At 38.9% G+C, this 20,150-nt stretch overlaps 2 protein-coding genes across 16 annotated transcripts in view; one reads left to right on the top strand and one right to left on the bottom strand.

Moving 5' to 3' along the window:
• The window catches only part of LOC100353287 (nmrA-like family domain-containing protein 1), a 72,554-nt gene extending 72,324 nt beyond the window's left edge, over nucleotides 1-230 (bottom strand). The window contains exon 1 of the mRNA XM_051818435.2: nucleotides 42-230. Within this exon, the coding sequence (XP_051674395.2) occupies nucleotides 42-230 (189 nt within the window). The remainder of the gene's footprint in view (nucleotides 1-41) is intronic.
• TRA2B (transformer 2 beta homolog) lies at nucleotides 18-19,299 on the top strand. Of its 15 annotated transcripts, XM_070072448.1 has the most exons (12): nucleotides 636-784; nucleotides 3,442-3,483; nucleotides 5,839-6,114; nucleotides 10,838-10,971; nucleotides 11,961-12,123; nucleotides 12,294-12,449; nucleotides 13,340-13,528; nucleotides 15,454-15,569; nucleotides 16,242-16,325; nucleotides 17,201-17,260; nucleotides 17,770-17,843; nucleotides 18,301-19,299. In XM_070072448.1, exons 5-12 carry the CDS (start codon nucleotides 12,091-12,093, stop codon nucleotides 18,309-18,311), a joined length of 723 nt encoding a protein of 240 aa, XP_069928549.1. In that variant the 5' UTR covers nucleotides 636-784; nucleotides 3,442-3,483; nucleotides 5,839-6,114; nucleotides 10,838-10,971; nucleotides 11,961-12,090; the 3' UTR covers nucleotides 18,312-19,299. The 15 variants fall into 15 exon arrangements, with proteins under 15 accessions (XP_008264802.2, XP_051674788.1, XP_069928554.1 ...); XM_051818829.2 differs by lacking the exons at nucleotides 636-784; nucleotides 3,442-3,483 and adding an exon at nucleotides 55-264; XM_070072445.1 differs by lacking the exons at nucleotides 636-784; nucleotides 3,442-3,483 and adding an exon at nucleotides 55-264 and having other exon boundaries at nucleotides 12,288-12,449.
• The last annotated feature ends 851 nt before the right edge of the window (nucleotides 19,300-20,150 follow it).

The following is a 20,150-nucleotide window of genomic DNA, read 5'->3' as shown; positions in this document are numbered from 1 at the left end:
GGCGGGGCCAAGAAAGCGCGCGTTCTGGGAGGGGGCGGAGCCGAGCTAAGGAGGGCCGCGTCACGTCCGGTAGAGTTAGAGCCCGTGCGGAGGCGGTGCGGAGCGCTTCGGCTCTGGGCGGCTCGGACACCAGCGTCGTGCGAGGCTGCGGCGGAACCTCTTAAAGAAGGCGCAAGAGGTTGACAGCTTCGGTTGAAGCACGGCGAGCAGCGACAGCAGCCAGGAGTCATGAGCGACAGCGGCGAGCAGAACTACGGCGAGCGGGTATGTTGAGGTGGTGTAGGGGGTGGCCGTGTGGTCCCAGCCTCTTTTGAGTCTTTTTCTAGGCCCATCGGCCTCAGGCCGGGAGGCGGGGGCGTTGGAGGCTCCGAAGTCTGAAGCCGGGAGGGAACGGAGACGGGGTTGTTCAGAGCGCTGGTGGATGGTGGCGTGAGGCGTGAGGCGTGAGGCAGGCCCGCGGCGCGGCTGTGCGTCTTCGCCCCCGAGACAGCCGTTTTTCCGTTATGGGGAGGGGGTAATTAAAAATGGCGGCTGCGTCCCCGCGGTGTTGGGGGAGGGGTGCGGCCTCGGATTTCGCCGTTGCTCGCCTGCGAAGCCTCGCCGCAGCCATCTTGGGCTGGCGGGCCGGGCGCGCTGCCAGCGGCACAAAATGGCGGAGCGGCCGCGCGTCCACGCGGACGGGGCCGCGCCTCGGAGCCGCGTGGTGCGGTGCAGGGAGGACGGCGCTCTTGGGGTCGGGGTGGCTCTCGCCCGGTGTTCAGAAGGGGAGGTGGGCTCGGCGTCGGTACGTGCGGGGGCAGGTTTCGGGGCCTCCTGAAAGATGGGGACTGGCCTGAGCTAGACCCTAGTTCTGAGCCCGTTAGCTGGAGGGGACTGCGCGCGGGCTTTGTTTCTGGCCTAATCGGAGTGCTTTTTCGGATACAAAAGGGTTTGTTTTTTTTTTTTTAAAGGTAAAACGCATGACCAGTGTCCCGTTATAGTAGATCCCAAGGTCGCTAGGGCGTTTTTCTGGAGCCGAGTTTTCCACGGGATTGTGAAGGGGAAATTGGCGGGCAACGAGCTATGGCGCCGTCATTTCCTTTGTTTTGAGGCCGAGGCGCGCCGTGCGCGTAGGGCCCAGTTCTGTCCCGGGGGGTTGTTTTCGCAGCTAGCTGGGAGTTGGTGAAATGGCGAGGGGTAACGACGGGGCGGAGGGGGCTCCGTGTGTGAGGCTGGAGGAGAGGGAGGATTGGTTAAAGGGGTACGCCAGAAAAGGATTTTTGAGGGTGTTACAGGACTCGGTGGTTGCGTGTACGCGCGACAATTTGTTGCCTGTTTAGCTTCCCCCTTGTAGAGGCACCTTAAGATGGAAAATTTGTCAGATATTCTCGGTCTTCGCAAACGATGTAGGTGGTTCCTCAGAAAGGCTGTTTTCGAAAGAAGTAGCATTTTCTTAGCTCTTGGCACCTTATTGAACTTGGCAACCAAAGCGGTCTTGAACGTGCTTAGATGATTATTGGGAGTTTAGATTGTTTTTTTCCGTAAGAGATTGACTTTGGTGGCATCAGAGGTGTGGGATTTTCTTCGGCTCTTGCTTTTCCTAGGGTAAGAAAGCGTGGGATGTATTTAGGAGTTGTTAAAAGTTGTGAGTTCTGGTGGCTGCCAATAAGTTAGACTGTTAATGCTAGTCATTGATGTTTGGGTTGGAAGGCAAGTGATTCTAAAGTCTTCGTTATTAGACAACAGTTACTGGGTACCTTTATAACTGCTTGTGAAATACAAAATGGTTTCTGAGTAGCTCTGAAAACAGTGAGAGGTTACATAGCTGGAAGTTTGCCCAAAGAATGTAGGATATTTTACATCCGGATGGGGGAAATACTTCAAGTTGGAGATAACACCTGAAAAAGAAAAGTCACTGGTCTGAAATTTTTAAATTGGTCCTACATAATTTTCTACTAGTAAAAGATAAGATTCCAGTGTTAATCGCATACCTGAATAAAGTGTCCTCTAAATCGGGGAAGGAAAGTAAAAGTTGAGTGTCAAAAATAATTTCTTTTTCCTTGTCAGACTTTTCTAAGTTGTATAATACTTCCCCATTGTTTAGTTTGGTGTTTGTGTGTTGGCTGGCCAATTGGAACACCCCTAAAACAAACATGTCTGGACTTCCAAAGAATGTTTGGCAAAACCATAAAGCTCAAGGAAACAAAGTATTGCAAGGTGAAACAGTTAAGTATGATGGGCATGAAAGCAGTGAAAAAAATATGTTCAAAGTAATAATCTTGGACATGCCTGGCATAAATAGGTTTTCTAAGCTCTCTAGACTCAAACATTCTGGACTGTTGCAGTTAATTTGAGTAACTAGTACAAATCTTCAAGCTCCGGAAATCTCGCCCTCTTACCTGTCTTGTGATTCAGACACTCCCACACCATCTCCAGTCCCCGCCTACCTTCAGACTAAGTTGTTAACTTTCCTGAACAGAATCAGCGTGTGGAATAAATTATCCTCTGTTTGGTCACCTAATGCAGAAGAAGTATATTGAATGGAAACAGTGATAACTGTGGTTCAGTGTACCCCTCATTCTCCCGTTTGTGTAGTGTTACTCCCCTCATCTCAAAGTTGACTTCCGTGACTGACCAAACCACAGGCAAAGGTGAAATCTTATCTCCAGGTTTAAAATCTCTTTGTTTCCCTAAACTATTTTGTAAAGGAATTGACTGGCACCTTTTCTCCGGGGGAGTGTGGGGGGAAGGGCACTAAGTAATTACATCACATCACAGGAGTGTAAGAACATGAGCTGGTAGTGAGTTTGGGGGTAACCTTGGTGGACACAATGTATAGAGCCTGTGAAGTTTCTGTTATCTGGTGTTGCACTCAATGTTCTCCCCCCCACCTTTGTGATTGTAATTGGTTTCTGCAAATGGGTGTTTACAAAAAGAATTCAGAAACTATGGAACAGACATTTTAAATTTGTCAAGCTATCAAGAATTACGATAGTTTTAAGCAAGTATGTTTTGACCCAGCAAATAGTCTGATAGAATATTGGCTGTTTTGCAACATAGGCACATTATCTTTATTCTTACTCTTCACAGAAATGAACAGTGTCTGGATATACCATCCCATCAAACTGCCTTTCAGATTCTGCAGTTTTTTCTTCTTCTTCTGCTTAATCTTGGGATGTCTTTTTGTAGTCTTATTTTTAGCTCTAACTTTATAAATTCTAATTTTCGAAACTGAAACCTCTCAATCTGTTTCTTTCTGAAGAATTGTAGGCATCGCACCAAATTCCTTAAAGGATGAATTCATGTCAACAAGGGGAGGGAGGGAGGAGTAAATAGTTTAGTTTTTGCATTGTTTTTCACCAGGAGTCTAGATAGGTATGAGTCTCTTGAAACCAGATTGAAATATTTTTTTTCCTTGGTTTTTAAATAATGCTTTAATGTGTGGATATTATCTGGAACTAGAAGGTGACATTTTCCAGCTGAGATTGCAAGTGATTTTACAAGGTAAGTACTACCAATTTTATTGAAAGATTGAAGAGGAATTCAGATGAAGTGTTGATGGAATTCACCTTTTATAGCCTTTCGCCCCAATTCCGATAAACAATGCTTCCATAGTTCACACTGTGCCCAAGGCAGGGACCACTACAATTTTATATATGAGCTTCAGCATGGTTTTGTATTTATACATACTTGTATTTTTGCAAGTTATTATGATTGTTTAGGAATATTAAGTGTTTTTTTTTACCCAGATTAGTATTTTGAAGTGTGAGTCACATGGAATTAGGTATTGTCTTGGTGTTGTAAAGTCACAAGTCAAAAAGTTACTATAGCAGCTTACAGTCTTCAGATTCCAAAGATCTTTGCTTTGAATTGGGTTATAGATGTTATTTTCAGGTGTTGGTTTTGTCATAGATTGTCACATGGCAGTTTGGATAAGGCCCTCTTTGCATTAATTTTTGTGCTTAAATCTCAGATTAAAAGGTAATCTGAGAAAGAGAAAGCATACTTGTTTTTACTGGAGAGTACTGAGGGAATTTGAGACTTAAGTTGATTCCGGCAGTTTTGTTTCTCTCCAGAGACTTGTCTGAGAATTTTTCTGTCCTTCCAACCTTCTGGTAGACTGGTTGCAGAAAAAATACATAATTTACTGATAATCAGCTTTGACCATTCCATGGCAAGATGTGTTTTTCTTTGGCCTTGTGGCCCTCAACCCCCCCAAAAAATTACCTTGTTAATCAACCTCATGAGTTTTTGGGTGTTTAATGTTTTAAGCTTGTTTCAATTGTAGCCCCTAGAAACATTTTTTAACAAAATTTGTATTGATGGGACAAGTTGTTTATCTCATAAGTAGGATCTCTTAACAATATGTGTATGACATTAGCCCACTAGTTGGTCTTCTGGTTTTATGAAGTGGCCACTTGAATTTAGCAGCTGAGTTGAAATAAAGCCTAATATTTATGTTATCTAGTAATGGGTTTGTTCTTAGAATATAAAAAGATGATTACAGAATGGGTAATAAAATAACAGCAGGAAGGCGTCAGTTTTGAAAGCAGTTGTGACAACTAGGGCTTTGGTCTTTATTTTCCAGTATCTTTTGCATCTAAGCCCTGTTATCTTTGCCATTAGGAAGCCCTAAGGAAACCTGCTTGGGCATTCTGATTCCACGATTACATTTGTGTTGCCAGAAAACGTTTCCCATTACATTTTAGTGATGGACATTAAAAGCCAATTGCTAGGACTCCCTTAAATAAAAAGCTATTTAAACTATTTTCCAGAGTAAATAAACTATTTTATTTTAAAACTAACCTGGAAATTAGGCTTTTAACAATACCTGCAACAACTATAGTTGTCTTTTAAGAAAACTTTAATGTTTTTCAGAAGGAAAATAAAACTAGGAAATGATAGTAGAGTGAGATGCAGGATAAGGAAAACTAGATGCTTTTAAGGCAGTATTTGCTTAGATTGTACAAGACTCTGTTATACTTCACTGATTTATGAAATTAAGGCTTAAATTATTTGAGGAGGTGAGCCGTAATTTTCTCCTAATATTGCCACCTTTTAAATAGAATTTTCTTTCAGATATCCAGAAGACTTTAATATTTTGTTCATTGAGGGGAAAATTTTACAACAAAATTCTTGAACATATCACTGTTGGATTCAAGCTTGTTTTGATTTCCTTCGTAGCTTCTGGCATATAGTAGCTGGTTGACCTGATTGTCTTTTTATATTAATTCTAAATTTAGTAACTGGACCAGGCATACTAATCTCACTTCAGCACCTTTCCCAGGGGTGGGTTGAACGCAACAATTCCAAATTGTCAGGTTCCCCTACCTTGTCTTTTACAGAACTCTTCTAAATATGCAGTGCAAAAATGTGTGACAATAAATGTTTTCTTTATCCTATCTAGACAAGTCACAATATTGTAAGCCTCTTTAACCCTGAGCCTTTGTCATTGTGCAAATGAATTGTCCGTGCTTTCCTTTCTTGCACTTTTGTATTGATGTGTCACTTTTTTTTACTAGAGATGTGCTTTTGACACTTAACATTTTGTATTGAATACAATAAGTTAAGAAGTGTGAAATGTAATTCTAGTTCTTAAAATGTTAAATGAACAGTAAATGTTCAGTAGCGCACTTCACGTTCAGCTTAAGCATGGTAAATCTATTTGGAGTAGACAAATGAGATTACCATATACATTCTAGAACCAAAGAAAAACGGTAGTTTCAGTTTTTTGAGCTGCATATTCTAGTTTTTTTTAATCCAAAAAAAAAAGATTTTTTTTTTTCTAGTTTCAGTTTTGGCACTGGATTTTATCCTGGAGTTTTAAAATATTCTTCATCCTGTTCTTTTTCTATTAAGGTTAATGTTGAAGAAGGAAAATGCGGAAGTCGTCATTTGACAAGTTTTATAAATGAGTATTTGAAGCTCAGGAATAAGTGAAGCTGAAATTTGAAAAAATAAAAGAAAGAATGCATGCTAATTATCAGACCAGAAGTCCCACTTGTAGAATATTGAGCAATTTGTGTGAAGTGGGGAAGATGAAAGAAGTCAGAATTTGAAACGGAAGAATGAAGAAAAGAAATAAAAATGAAGTTAAGATAAGAAGTAATCTGGAATCAGAAAGCACTACGCTAAGTAATTACTAGTCTGTTTATGTGTCCCTGTATATTTTGCTAAACATGCATGCATTATTTGTTTAATAGAAGAAAATATATACAGGGTAAAGAAGTGCCTTCCAAGGGAAACGTTTAAATTAGGTAATTCTAATTTTAACTGCTTAGTCAAATGATTGAAATGCAATTTTAAAATAACGCTTTGTAGTTAAATGGCAGGCAGCAGTGAGCTCTCTAGCATGGGTAACAATTTGGCTTCATGTTGTCCCTCTTTAGCTCTGTTGGTCCTGGGGAATGAGTGCATAGAGTTGGAGTGATCTGTGCCACCTGTCCCTGCCCCAGACTCTCAAAGTGCTCTGACCCTTCTCCTTGAGTGCTGAATAGTGTATAGAATGTTTTCTGTTATGACTTTCAGCAGAGTGTCACCAGGATGGTAATTGGTCCAAAATTCAAGCAGAGCACTGACAAGGTAGTAGTCCTTTTGGTGTGACAGCAGTTTTTTTCCATGTGGCATTAGGGGGAAACTATGACCATTTAAGCTTTAATATTACTATACATATGTACCAAATAAATACACAAGGATGAGTCTTAACATTGTTTCAGTTTAAACACTTTGACAAGGGTTATTGCTTTAGTACAATAGCTTTTCTTAGAGGGGTGTCATACACTTAATAAGACAGCTAATTCAGGATATATAGTAATAACAAGTGCTTTATTCCCTTTTTTGCTTTCAACAGTTCAGCTGTTAACGTTAGCGGTACAAATTATAAAGTACCTTTTCTGTTGTTCCCCCACCCTCTACTGTTTACTATATAAGTCAGCTCATAATTTTATTTTCTTTTGTTGTAGTTGAAAGAAGAATCAGCTGTTGTAATGTTAGCTGGGATAAGTACATATATCAAAGTAACACCCAGTAGTAACAGTTGTTTTCTACCTAGTTGAGAATTCTAAGAGTACTACTTCTGAAATGAAGACAAGTATAAGGAGTCTTACAGTGTGCTGGGAATCTTAAAGTTATTGGAGAAATTATTTTAAGTGCCATCTATATGAATTCATTTTCTGGTGCTTTAGGGCCTATCGAAACTTTGCTTTTTGTATTTCTGTGTCTTGCAAGCAGAAGAAAAATCCCATTTATAGGAAACAGGTTTTCTTATTTGCTTTGCCCTAGTTGTTGGGTTGTAAAATATCTTGCTATTGATAACCAGTAAATCTTTGATTAATTTGCATTCAGAAGTTACTCAAAACATATCTCAGGTAAAAGTGATGTGAAGTGGATGGTGAGAGTTAAAAAAAGTTCTTGGGGTCCACAAGAAGAAAAAAGGGTCAAGAAATAAAGTATTTTGGGATCAGATTGTGGTCTGGGTTGGATACCTTTAAAGTGAAAATACATTGATACTAGTGGACATGTCAACAATTTATTTTTGTTTTTCCCCTTGGCCAAAGCATCTTTGGGTCTTAGGAGGTCTCATCCTAATGCTGTTGGGGAAGTTAAGGGAAGATAGGTGCAGGCAGTGAAGGGAGGACTGCATTCATGCTGGGGCAGGGGAGGGGGCTGGAAAGATGATAGAAGCAAGGTTGCAGGAAGATGTGTTTGTCAAGGGGAAAAATTTCAGATAGGCAAAAAGCACAACCTCTTAATTTAATTTTGAGACTTAGCATAGTACTTTGCTTTAAAGAAATTTAGATGCCTAACTGCAGACCAGACCTACATACTATAATACTCTATGGTTTGGGCTCTAAATTTTCAAATGCTATAAACTTATGAACCAGTGTTCTAAATGGATGTTCTGTGTCCAGTTTTTAAAATAATATACAAGTAGTTTAAAAAGTTTGTTGAGGAAAGTATATTTTGGTGCACAGTTTTGAAGTCTACAGAATTTTTTCTTAATATATTTTTGATGAAATTCTTGTGCTAGTTGAATATGAATTGAGTGGTGTATTACAGCTTCAGTCATCTCTTTCAAATAAGTTTTTCTTAAATAGCCTCCAGGAATAGAGAGGTGGGGATTGAGGTTTTGTTGGAAGGCTGTTGGGTATTTTTACCTTTGTAGGTTGTATGTGAGCATATGAGTGAGATTAGTCGATAGCTTGATTCGCTGGACATTATTTTAGAAACTTTGGTTTTAAAGATGGCCTTACCTTCAAACACTGATATCCAGAATCGGATTGGGTTTTAGTTTTGACAGGGTTTTAATGTTTTAACAGCTATAATTTTGTCAGCCCTGAATGTGGAATTTGAAGTACCTTTTTGGATAGGGACTTTCCCAACTGATTATTTTATAGATTCGCCTGTGTTAAAGTTTAGCATTACACTTTAGATATGGCTGGTAATTTTAGAAATCATTTCTTCTAGACCTAAATTCCCTTGCATGTGTTATCCTAATGAACTGTAATGACCAGCATAGCTGTAGATGGCATTAACTTTAAGAAACTACCTATGACAAGAAAGAGGGTTTTAAGACCGTGGTTAAGTGTTAGCCCAGCTGTCAGTGTAGAAAGAAGTTTTTGCACTCTTGTGTTTCTCTTATTTCTGGTCTGAGAAATGATCTAAATGTGTCTGCATAGCACCGCAGTTTTGGAGACTGCGAAAGAAAATGCTTGTAATTTCATAAGCATTGTATCTTTGACCCCCCTGATCTGCTAAGACTTCATGAGGAAACCTCATTACAGCCATACCTAGGCTAGAAATATTTTCTTACTGTTAGTGGACAGACTGGTTAAAGCATCTAAAAATAAGGCTTTTCTGTGAAGCAAAGAATCTTTCTTGATACGCAGATTGCTTAATTTCTGATAACTACAATTTACCTTTTCTTTTGAACTGTTGAGGTACTGATCTCTCTTCTTGGGCAGATTATTTGTTTTGGTTTCCATTAAAGGTTAAAAAACATTCTTGAAGAAATCTTCCTAGCATTGGCATAGTTACTTGATAACTTTTGGATTCCCTATTTCTGTTAGATTGCCTTTTGCCTGTGGTGACCATGGTAGAAACCCCTATTTTTGAGACTGCCTCCTTAGTTCAAGGAGAGAGAAGGGAAATGAATTGTTTCTGAATGTCTTGGTGTTCAGAACATTAGGTGGAGAAATTAAAGGGATTAGTAGTTGGATTCTCTGAGCAGCACTATATCTTGTAGCCATTTCTTGGTGCATAAGGCAGCTGTTCTCATTAATAAAGAATATCATCTATTTCTTTCAATGTCTTTATAGTTACTTGAGGGTGTGGGGGTTTGAGGGAAAACTTTATACCATGTTTTAAGTCTGTTTGACTATGTCTAGAGTTGAGGCCTGGACACCTGAATTCAACTGACTGTATTAGTCTCGTGTGTAAGTTTTTCCTCTGCACATCGTAAGAATTTTGTGAAATTTTTTCCATTATGCTGTTAACCATGGGTCTGTATTCTTAAATGTTCAGGACTGTAACTCAGAAATAATCTATCCTTTTAAAAATGGCAATACCATTCTGACCAGACAGAGTAACTTTTTGTCTGGAAGTTTCTATTTGATATTCTTAACACTATAGTGACTTCTACAATACTGCTTGCTTTTGAGTATGCTGTCCTTGGTAAAAAGACTTACTAGACTGATTAATTTTGCCTGAGTTCCATAAAGGCTGTCCCACTTGATTTCTGGGTGTGTTCTGTCCCCCTCTCTTCAAGCATCCACTTTTGTTTGTTGCCTACACCACCAGAGCTTTTTTCTGATTCTGTTTACTGTATATAAACTTTCCTGTTGATTAACTGAACAAATGATCTGGGTTCATTGATGGACTAGTTGCTCTGTTTTGTTGGCCTTTCCTATTTTCCTTAGTGGCCTTTCCTATTTTCCTTAGTGATTGTGTGTGTGTGTGTGTTTGTTTTTGGTTTGTGTGTGTGTGTGGTTTTTTTGGGGGGGGGGTTGGGAAAGTTGAGTAAATGATACTTAGACTTTGGTTTTTGCTCACAGTTCTGAGCTGTTTCTCTTCTGGGCCTTGGGTGAGGAGTTCTTAATTAAATCTGTCCAGGTTTTAATATCCCTTACATAACATTCTTAAGTTTACTTATCTCCAGTTCCCTGTAAGTTTACCCTTGATCATCTCTGTTTAGCTGAGAAAGCAAATCTCATGATGCCCTCTCTCTTAACTCTACATTTCACTACCTTTTTCTGTAGCTTCATCTGGTGGTTTTGAGTTTGAGCAGCCTCCCACCATTATTAGATGAAATAGGGTCGTTGGTCCTTTCCATTAGGTTTCTATCTTTAGGACTTAATGAAGTTGTCTTTGTCTCTCTTTTCATTGAAAAATAAATAGAACTTGGAAGCATTAACTTTAAAAAATGGAACATTTTAAAGTAAGTTTTATTAAATGTTCAGGGTTTTGTTTTATTGATTGCAACTACATTGAAATAGTTTTAAAAAGCATAGGTGTCATAGTTACTGAGATTCTTTCTCAACCTACTCTTTATGGAATAACTTTCCCAAACAATCCTTGGACAGTTACCTTAATGCTTGACTTTGGCACCCCTTTCTGAAGGGAGTAGGGTCAAATAACTCTTAATCCCTGCTCCCATAAGGTGGAAGAAAGGTCAAGTTAATTGATTTGTCAGATGGAGCAGTGAAACTATTATACCAGGTATACTCAGTTCCTGCCCTTACCTATGTTTTCTTATCTTGGAAGGGTATTGCTCTCCCTCACCATTTATCTCACAGCAGCTTATTTGTTTTTAAAGTTGCCCAGAAAGTACACAAATTAAACTTTTGACATCTACGTGTAGGAATCCCGTTCTGCTTCCAGAAGTGGAAGTGCTCACGGATCGGGGAAATCTGCAAGGCATACCCCTGCAAGGTCTCGCTCCAAGGAAGATTCCAGGCGTTCCAGATCAAAGTCCAGGTCCAGATCTGAATCTAGGTAAGAAAGACTGTCTTGAGATTTTCTTGTTACTCTTAGATCTGAAATTGGTGTGTGCTTTGTAAACCAGGAAGATAGAGAGGGTAGATTATTTGTTGGCCTGTTTAATATTGGTACTAGATATGAACCTAAGTTGTAAGAGACAGAAGGAAGGCTAAGTGGTTAAGAGCTTGGGCTTTTGGAGTCAGTGTTCAAATCTTATGCGTGTTTTTGCTGGCTTGGGCAGATCACTTAAAAACTTCTACCTTAGCTTCTTTTTAGTGCCAGTTCTTCAAAGTTGTGAGGATTCATGATTGTAAAACTTTTTAGTATGGCAGATAAACCCTAGAACATTAGTTTTCAGTAACTGCAATTCTTGATAAACAGGTGTAGTCTAGTGTATTCTGTACATGTGTGTATAAAACAATGCCTTACTACAGTGCACTTTTTTTTTTTAATGTTCATTAAGAGAAGGCTATACATCCTGGTTTGCCTGAGACAGCCTTAGTTCATGCATAATTAATGATACCCCATTTCTCAAACATGTCCTGGTTTGGATGACAACTTTATTTGATTTCTCTAGTTAAAAGCCACTCATTGTTTTTGTTTTAATTGCTAGTGAAAGCTACCTGGTGACTTTGTCAGTATGTTAAATGAATGGTGAGCATAAGGGATGGTAGAAAAACAGCGTGGTATTCTAAGGGGTAAAGATGGGCAGAAATCAAGGTAGTAAAATGCTGTATGCTTCATAATTTTTCAAAAAATGTGTTCATTTTAATCTCCCTTTTAGAAATGCTTGGAGAGTATAGTTTTGAAATGTCTCCTAGTGAAGTTGGAAGTGACTAGAGAGAGGAAATTATCTTGTAAGAAGAGAAGCAGCAGCTTATCCCACTGAATTTATAACCATATTAGCATGTGCCTGGATAGTGTTCTTTGGAATGTTACTCCACAGTAATGAATTGAAGACTTTTTTTGTTGTCATTTGCTTAGTCATAGCCTTTGTCTTGCAGGTCTAGATCCAGAAGAAGCTCTCGAAGACATTATACAAGGTCACGGTCTCGGTCCCGTTCTCATAGACGATCCCGCAGCAGGTCTTACAGTCGAGATTATCGCAGACGGCATAGCCACAGTCATTCTCCCATGTCTACTCGCAGGCGTCATGTTGGGAATCGGGTAAGATGGGAAGCATTTTTTGACTGCTTGAGTTTACTTTTTTTTTTTTCTTGAACTGATTTTTATTGGATAATGGAGCTATAGCAGTGATTGCATGAGTGAAATCTTGAGGCTTAGTGTTTTGAGATGTCTCTTTTTTTTTTAATTTATTTTATTTATTTGAGAGACAGGCAGACAGAGCCTCCATCCGCTGGTACACTCCCCAAAGTCCTGCAACGGCCAGGGCTGGGCCAGGGCCGAAGCCGGGAACGCATTCCAGGTCTCCCACGTGGGTGGTAGGAGCCCAGTTGCTGGAGTCAGGAGCTGGAGCTGGGTATCGAACCCAGGTACTCCGACATGGGACGCGGGCGTCTTAACCGGTGTCTTAACTGCTAGGCCAAGTGCCCGGCCCCAAGATGTATTTCAAATGCCATCTTTTTCATCATAACAACTACTGACATAGCATTTAAAATGTGTTGGGCATTATAAGTAATTTAGTAATTTATTGTATACAGAGAATGTGTGGAGGTTTTGTGCAAATACTCTACCACTTTGTGTAAAGGACTTGAGCATCTGCACAATTTTGGTATTCCTTGGGGTGTCCTGGAACCAATCTCCCACAGATACCCAGGGACTATACAGAGTTTGGAACTATATCTGGTTTCAGGCATCTGCTAGGGGTCTTTAAAACACATCCCCCAGGGATGAGAGCAGACTCCTGTATTACGTTCCTGTGAAAATACAGTCAAACTGTATGTGCTGTTCTAAATATTTTTGGCAGTTCTGAGCATTCCATTGTATGGATGGTCTATCTTAATTTTAACACTCTAAAAATTTTTCTCACAAAGAATGCTATTCTGATAAGCCATATGTAAGCCTTTTGTGAATATCTGAATAATTCTTAGGAAAAAATTGTTAGGTAAATCCCTCAACCAGACTGCCCTCCAGTCTCAAAAAAAAAAGATGCCAAGTTGGCTTTTTACCAGTCCCCATTTCTCCCAGTTAATTTTGAGATTGAAATTATTTTGTAGTCTTTTTCTGCCCATTCTCAAAAATGCTTGCAGTGCTTGCTGTAATGTTTTGTAATTCCTAAATGGTATTTGGTCTAATTGTTAAGTACTTTAATTGTGCGTGAAATTTTTAGCTAGCTTATGGTTCCTTTGGGGTGGGGGTGGGGGAGGCTGAACTTTGTTTTATGATAAGCTTTCAGAATTAAGATTGATTTTTCTGTTTCCAGGCAAATCCTGACCCCAACTGTTGTCTTGGAGTATTTGGTTTGAGCTTGTATACCACAGAAAGAGATCTAAGAGAAGTTTTCTCTAAGTATGGTCCCATTGCGGATGTGTCTATTGTATATGACCAGCAGTCTAGGCGTTCAAGAGGATTTGCCTTTGTTTATTTTGAAAATGTAGATGATGCTAAGGAAGTAAGTAAATGTTTACATGTACCTCTGTAAAACAGCGGCCCTTTTGTTAACTCCAACTTATGATGACCAAGTGTTTGGATAAGGAAGGATAGTGTTTGCTTTTTTAATATAAAATAGGATAGACGGTTACAATTTGGGTTAAAGGAAATACACTCTTCTGGGGATAGAGTCAATTATACTTTGAGATTATTTAAACCTTTATTGTGGAAAATTCTGAATCTATACAGAGTGATAGGAAAGTGACCTAGAGCAGTCGGTTCAGTATTTACATTGAACTATTTTTTCTAATGAGAGATAACTGAAAGTGATAGAATTACATGAAAATGGAACTGGTTTTCAGTATATTGCAGATAAATGATAATGATTGAATTTTAATTTGTCTTGAGGCAGAATGCATAGTAACTTTTTTAATTTGAAAGGTAGAGTGGGAGGGAGGGAGAAAGAGGTCTTCCATCTGCTGGGTTCATACCCCAAATGGCTGCTATTGCCAGGGCTGAACCAGGCCTAAGGCAGGAGCTGCTTCTGAGTCTCCCACATGGGTGGAGGCCCCTAAGCACTTGGGCAGCCCTCTGCTGCTTTCCCAGGTACATTAGCAAGGAAGCTAGATCAGAAATGGAACAGCCAGGACTCATAGGTGCCCATATTGGAAGCCTGCACTGCAGGCAGTGACATAGCTGCTTTGCCACAAATGCTGGCCTCAGAACACAGTAGCATTAGTATGTAAACTTGGACTAGGTACAGAATAATAGGTGGCTGAAGTCATATCCAATGGAAGTGGTAAGGAAGAGAAAAGCTCTAAGAAGTACTTAATGGATTAGCCTACTGGTCAATGCTGAGATTAAGAATTGAGCTCTAGATAGAGTGGTTGTTTAAAAGTCATAAGCTAAGTTTTAAAGGGGGTAACTTGGTTTACTAAATGCGGGAATACAAGCTAGATTAAATAGATTTTGAAGGGGTCTTGTTAAGGTGTCACTCAACTTCATTTTGCGAAGTACTACGGTGACAAATGTTTGATTTGTTCAAGGTTGGTGACAGTAGAGGCTGTCAGATTGTTGGGTTTGATTTTTGTGCAGGAAAACAGATCATTCCCTTTAAAATAGCACGTTTTTTATCTGACTAGTGCCAGAAACAGATGTAAACACAAACATCATCTGTTTTCAGAGTGATAGAGCTTTTATCTACTGGTTCACTACAAGGGCTAGCTAGGCCAGCCTGAAACCAGGAGCCAGGAACTCCATCCACATTTCACATGGGTAGCGGGAACCTAAGTATGTGAACCATCTGCTGCCTCCCAACATTACTAGCAGGAAGTTGTATCAGGGCTGATTGATAAGGGCATGTGAGTGTCCAAGCAGAGTCTTGTGCCAGAGCAGCCTGCCCTAGCCATTTAAAATTCTTAGCTTATGAGTCATAAAGTAAGAGACGGCTGGCCAGCTTTGGTCCATGGGCTATATAATTTGCCAGCTATGTACTGCTTTAGAACTGGACACACTATCAGATTTATAGGTACAACAATTACTTTAAATGCAAGGGATACATCAAAAAGCACAGAAAAGTGAAATTATTTGGGTATAAGACATTTTGTAATCTCTGCATGTGAGGAGTCTTCAAAAAAGTTCATGGAAAATTTGTGTTATCAAACTGCATTGAGCAAAAACTTTTTTTTTTTTTTTTTCAAACTTAAAGTACTGGGTTAAATTGGCATTTTCAGCATTTCAATAAATTTTCAACTGTTTCTAACCAGCTTTTTCAAATGTATTTAATGGAGGAGATCTTACTATATAAATCGTAGAACTTATATTCTGGCCATCATTAAAATAACTTGATGCACTTAAGGGAAAAGTCTAATTGAACCTTACTTAGAAGTATAGGTTAATTGGTGGCTTTGTTCAGGATGTCTAACAATTATTTCTTATCTTTTGAAGGCTAAAGAACGTGCCAATGGAATGGAGCTTGATGGGCGTAGAATCAGAGTTGATTTTTCTATAACAAAAAGACCACATACTCCAACACCAGGAATTTACATGGGGAGACCTACATAGTAAGTTTATTTGCAAGATAAAAATGTCATTAACAGTTTGATTTGTTCAGTTCCTCCCCAGACACACTTGTGTGCCAGTAAAGTCTGACATTTCATCTAATCCTGTTGGTTAATCATTAAAGTAAAAAATAAGAACTTTAGTTACTAAATAGTATTGGCCTATTAAGAATACTGTCACAGCTCTCACCAAGTATGTATATTACTGCCAGAAAATTAATGAATTAATACTGGAATATCTTCCCACTCCCAAAACTGTTTTCTGTATGTGACTGTCCTCTTGGAAACATGTGGTCTTGCTACATTAGATTAGTAGAGAGGAAGTCAGTAGATCTGTGTCTCCTTAACCAAAAGGTTTTTAAAATATGCTGTAATTAGGAAAAGGCAGTATTTTCCAGTACTGTTCAGAAATACAGTCAACATAATCCAAAAAGTCTTGCTAGTTGGTATCTCCATTTTTCTCCAGGAGAAGAGAATAAAGAAACTTTAATTGAAACAATTGCCCATTACATAGGAGTATTATGTTAAATGCCTAAAACCATAGTGACCCAAGCTGTTTGTGGTGGTGTGCTGCTGCTGAATATCTGAACAGGTTTTTAATGGCAAAAGTTATATCCATACATACAGGCAAGACCACGTAACTTTTTTAAAAAAAATTCGTTTTATTATTCCTAGTGGCAGTTCACGCCGTCGGGATTACTACGACAGAGGGTATGATCGAGGCTATGATGATCGAGACTACTATAGCAGGTCATATAGGTAAGTTATAATGCAGAGTGATCAGCTTTCTGAGTCTGAGCAAAATTGATAGCAATATATTTGCCTAATTTTTAACCTTTAATAAAAACTTTATTCAGCACTTCCATTTTACACCAACAAATACAAGCTGGACTTTAAATAAGATTTTCTGTTAAGTCATTCTTTATTTGATGGGCAAAGAAAGTAAGAGATCTTCTGTTCACTGGTTCACTCCTCATAAAGCTGCAATGTCCTGAGCTTGGACAGGCTGAAGCAAGGAACCAGGAACATTATCTAGGTCTCCTACATGAGTGACAGAAGATCAAGTACTTAGACCATCTTCCACTGCTTTCTGAGGCCATAGCAGAGAGCTGGATCAGAAGTGGAGCAGCCAGGTCTCAAACCTTGCCCATATGGGATGCTGGCAATGACTTTACCCCACAGCGCTGGCCCCTATAAAGACTGGCAAAATCGCTTGAGAGGATTTAAGGTGTTAACTTGCAATGATGAGAATTTGTTAATATCATTTCACCTGTAAGATAGTTAAGTTTGGGACTGCCACCTGTAGCACAGGGATCCAGCTGTACCACTTAGAATCCAGCTCCCTGCTAATTTGCCTGGGAAAGCAGTGGAAGATGGCCCAAGTCCTTGGGCCCCTGCACCGACATGGGAGACCTACAAGAAGTTCCTGGCTCTTGGCTTCAGATCAACCCAGCTCTGGCTGTTGCATGAACTAGCAGATGGAAGAGTTCTATCTCCCCTCTCTCAAATAAATAAAACTTTTTTTTAAGTTATATTCAAGTTTTGCTTTGTGGATATTTTTATTTTAAAGCAAGACTTGTATATTCGTCCTAAAAGTCAGTAAACTAAATGTGTGTTTCTTTTCTGTCTTCCAGAGGTGGTGGTGGAGGAGGAGGCGGATGGAGAGCTGCTCAAGATAGAGATCAAATTTATAGGTATGCCAGGAAAGGATTTATAATTGGTCAACAGTAGAAACTTTGAATAAAGATGTACGCTTAGTAATGGTTTTATAGTTAAGGCATAAGTGGCCTCACACAAATTTGGATTGCTTGGATGTAAAGCCAGATGACAATATAATGGAGTTTGTGGATCTGCAGAAATAATATGGTTTATAGACAGAATTACTCAGTGGTATCATTTTATTGAAGCACTAGTGAAATTTGTTTTAGGTGTTAGAAAATTAGTTTCTTCTAACATTATTTCACAGAATTTAAAAGGAAAGCATATTGATTGGTCAAGTAAAGAATTGATTATTGGATCTCTGATAGTGAAACGGATGCATTATTATAATGTGCTTTATTCTCAACTTACAAGGACCTTGAAATCTCCTACTTATGAGAAATATTTGAAAATTCATGAGGACCTCTTCATTTTGGTAGGGTGTTACTGTCACTTGTCAGTGTGATCTATGGAGACTTAGGCAGTCTTGACTTTTTTTTTACAGAAGGCGGTCACCTTCTCCTTACTATAGTCGTGGAGGATACAGATCACGTTCCAGATCACGATCCTACTCACCTCGTAAGTTTTTTTATCTTAGGATTTTTTTATACAGCCAAGTTACTTCCTTATGCAGATAATGGGTTGATTTGGGTTATTTATATGTTATGAACACACATCCTAAATGTTGCTAGGACTCAAAGTTTATAAAAACAACCCTTAAGACTTACTGTTTTCTCTCACTGTCAGTAGCTTTCCTTTTAGAAATCCTTGAAAATTTTGGACAACTTTGGGATACTTGGGTGATTTAAAACTGTTGTTCTCAGGTTATGATCTACTTAACCCAGCCATTTCTGTTTAACACTTGAATGTTTAATTTCTGTTGTTAACACCGTTCCGAGAATCTTCATTTTCAAAGAGGGGCTATGCTGGTACATAGGAACGTGCTAATGGTGAGGTAGTCTCAGTTCTCAGCATTAAGTACATTTGCTATTCTGATTCCTTGGCATTGAAGCATGTTTGTTTATTTTCTTCCCAGGTCGCTATTGAAGCATGAAGTTGAACACTCTGAAATCTGCCCTAGAGCTGGGATGTTGTTTGTGGACAATATTTTTTATTGTCTCCTGTTTAAAAAGTGAACAGTGCCTAGTGAAGTTAGGTGACTTTTACACCTTTTATGATGACTACTTTTGGTGGAGTTGAAATGCTGTTTTCATTCTGCATTTGTGTAGTTTGGTGCTTTGTTCAAAGTTAAGTGTTTTCAGAGAAGTATGTTTTGCATGTATTTTTTTACAGTCTAAATTTTGACTGCTGAGAAGTTTTTATTGTACAAAACTTCATTTAAAAGGTTTTTCTACTGAATCCAGGGTATTCTGAAGATCGAAGCCTGTGTGTAAAATGTTACCAAATGGCAAAAAGCAACAATAAACAGTTTGGTTTTTACTTTTCTTTCTAACATATCAATGCTTAGCAGAAAGTTCAGATTAAGTTGTCAGTAGTGAATTTAAAGACAAAAATGCCCGTTATTTCTCCAGTCCATGAAACATACCATACTTATTATACCTGCAAGTAAGTGTTAAAAATTACGCTCTGTAACTCTGTACTGCTAGTATTAGAACTAAAACTTTGAATACAGCAAACGCTTGATGCTTATATAAATGTGGATTTGTCAGCCTTTATGTAACCTGTATTATATATAGCAGGGAATAAGAAAAGAGTTACACAATGTATGCCTTTAAAAGGCTTTTTCTTAAAGCTGTTACAAGGGGATAATGGTATTTCAACTAGTTATCAGCAAGTAACAATACATTCCACCACAAATGTACTCTTGTTCTAGCTTTTAGACCATATGAAAAAACTGGGTGCTTCAAAGTACGGGATAAGAGAAGGGAACACTACACCTGTGTCGTGGATAAACTGAAGACTTTGCCTGTTCATTTTTTAAATATTATTTTCAGGTCCTTTGCTTACCAAAGGAGACCCAATTTCACTCAAATGTTTTGAGAACTGTGTTTAAATAAACGGAAATGAAAGAAAATTTGCTGGTGCTACTCAATGTTCAAAAAAAAAAAGTTTTAATCTTGTAATTAGACTTCTAAATCTTAGTTTGTAATACAGTGTGTCCATTGGGCTGAGAAGTGTTAATATTCCAGGAAAACTTAATGGATAGCTAGATCTGGCATGATCATCTCCATTTGAGGATAGGATTGCATTTACAGAAAACTCCAGCCTTCACACATACCCTGAAATACCTGTTCGTACAAAAACTCAGGTACTTTTAAAAAGCACTGTACATACTATTTCATTTAATCCTTGGCAATCCATGATGTATAGAGTACTTTACCTAGGACTGAACATCTTTCATTTGAAAGAGTGGTGGAGGGAGAGGTAGAAAGTTCTTTCAGCCACTGGTTCATACCCCAAATGCTTGCAATAACCAGGAACCAAGAACTCTATCCCGGTCTCTCAGGTCAGTGTCAGGGGCCCAAGGATTTGGGCCATCTCCCACTGTGTTCCCAGGCACATTAGCAGGAGATTGGATTAGAAGCCTTAACAGCCAGAAAACAGGTAGGCAGTGGCTTAACCCACTATGCTTCAACACTAGCCCTCTTTTCCCTAAATTTTGAGTTATATTTATAGGCATGCATTTCACAGTTGCTTTGTGCCAAAATAGCTTTAATTCCTTTTTCCATAGAGTTTTTGGAGTGTTGTCATATATGTAGACAGTTCAGCATGATGAACTATGTGTCTTACTGTTTTAACCAATTTTGAAGTGGCCACACATGTTGAGTATTTAATGTGATCCAGGGGAGGTTAGATTGTAGAGGAATACATAAAAAGCTAAGAATGATTTTGTACTGATATGCAATGGAAAGGAGTGTGGTACTG

The sequence above is a fragment of the Oryctolagus cuniculus genome, chromosome 4 (assembly GCF_964237555.1).
Source record: "Oryctolagus cuniculus chromosome 4, mOryCun1.1, whole genome shotgun sequence".
NCBI lineage: Eukaryota > Metazoa > Chordata > Mammalia > Lagomorpha > Leporidae > Oryctolagus > Oryctolagus cuniculus.
Note: the sequence above shows the minus strand (reverse complement) of the source record. Positions and strands in the feature narration are given on the sequence as shown.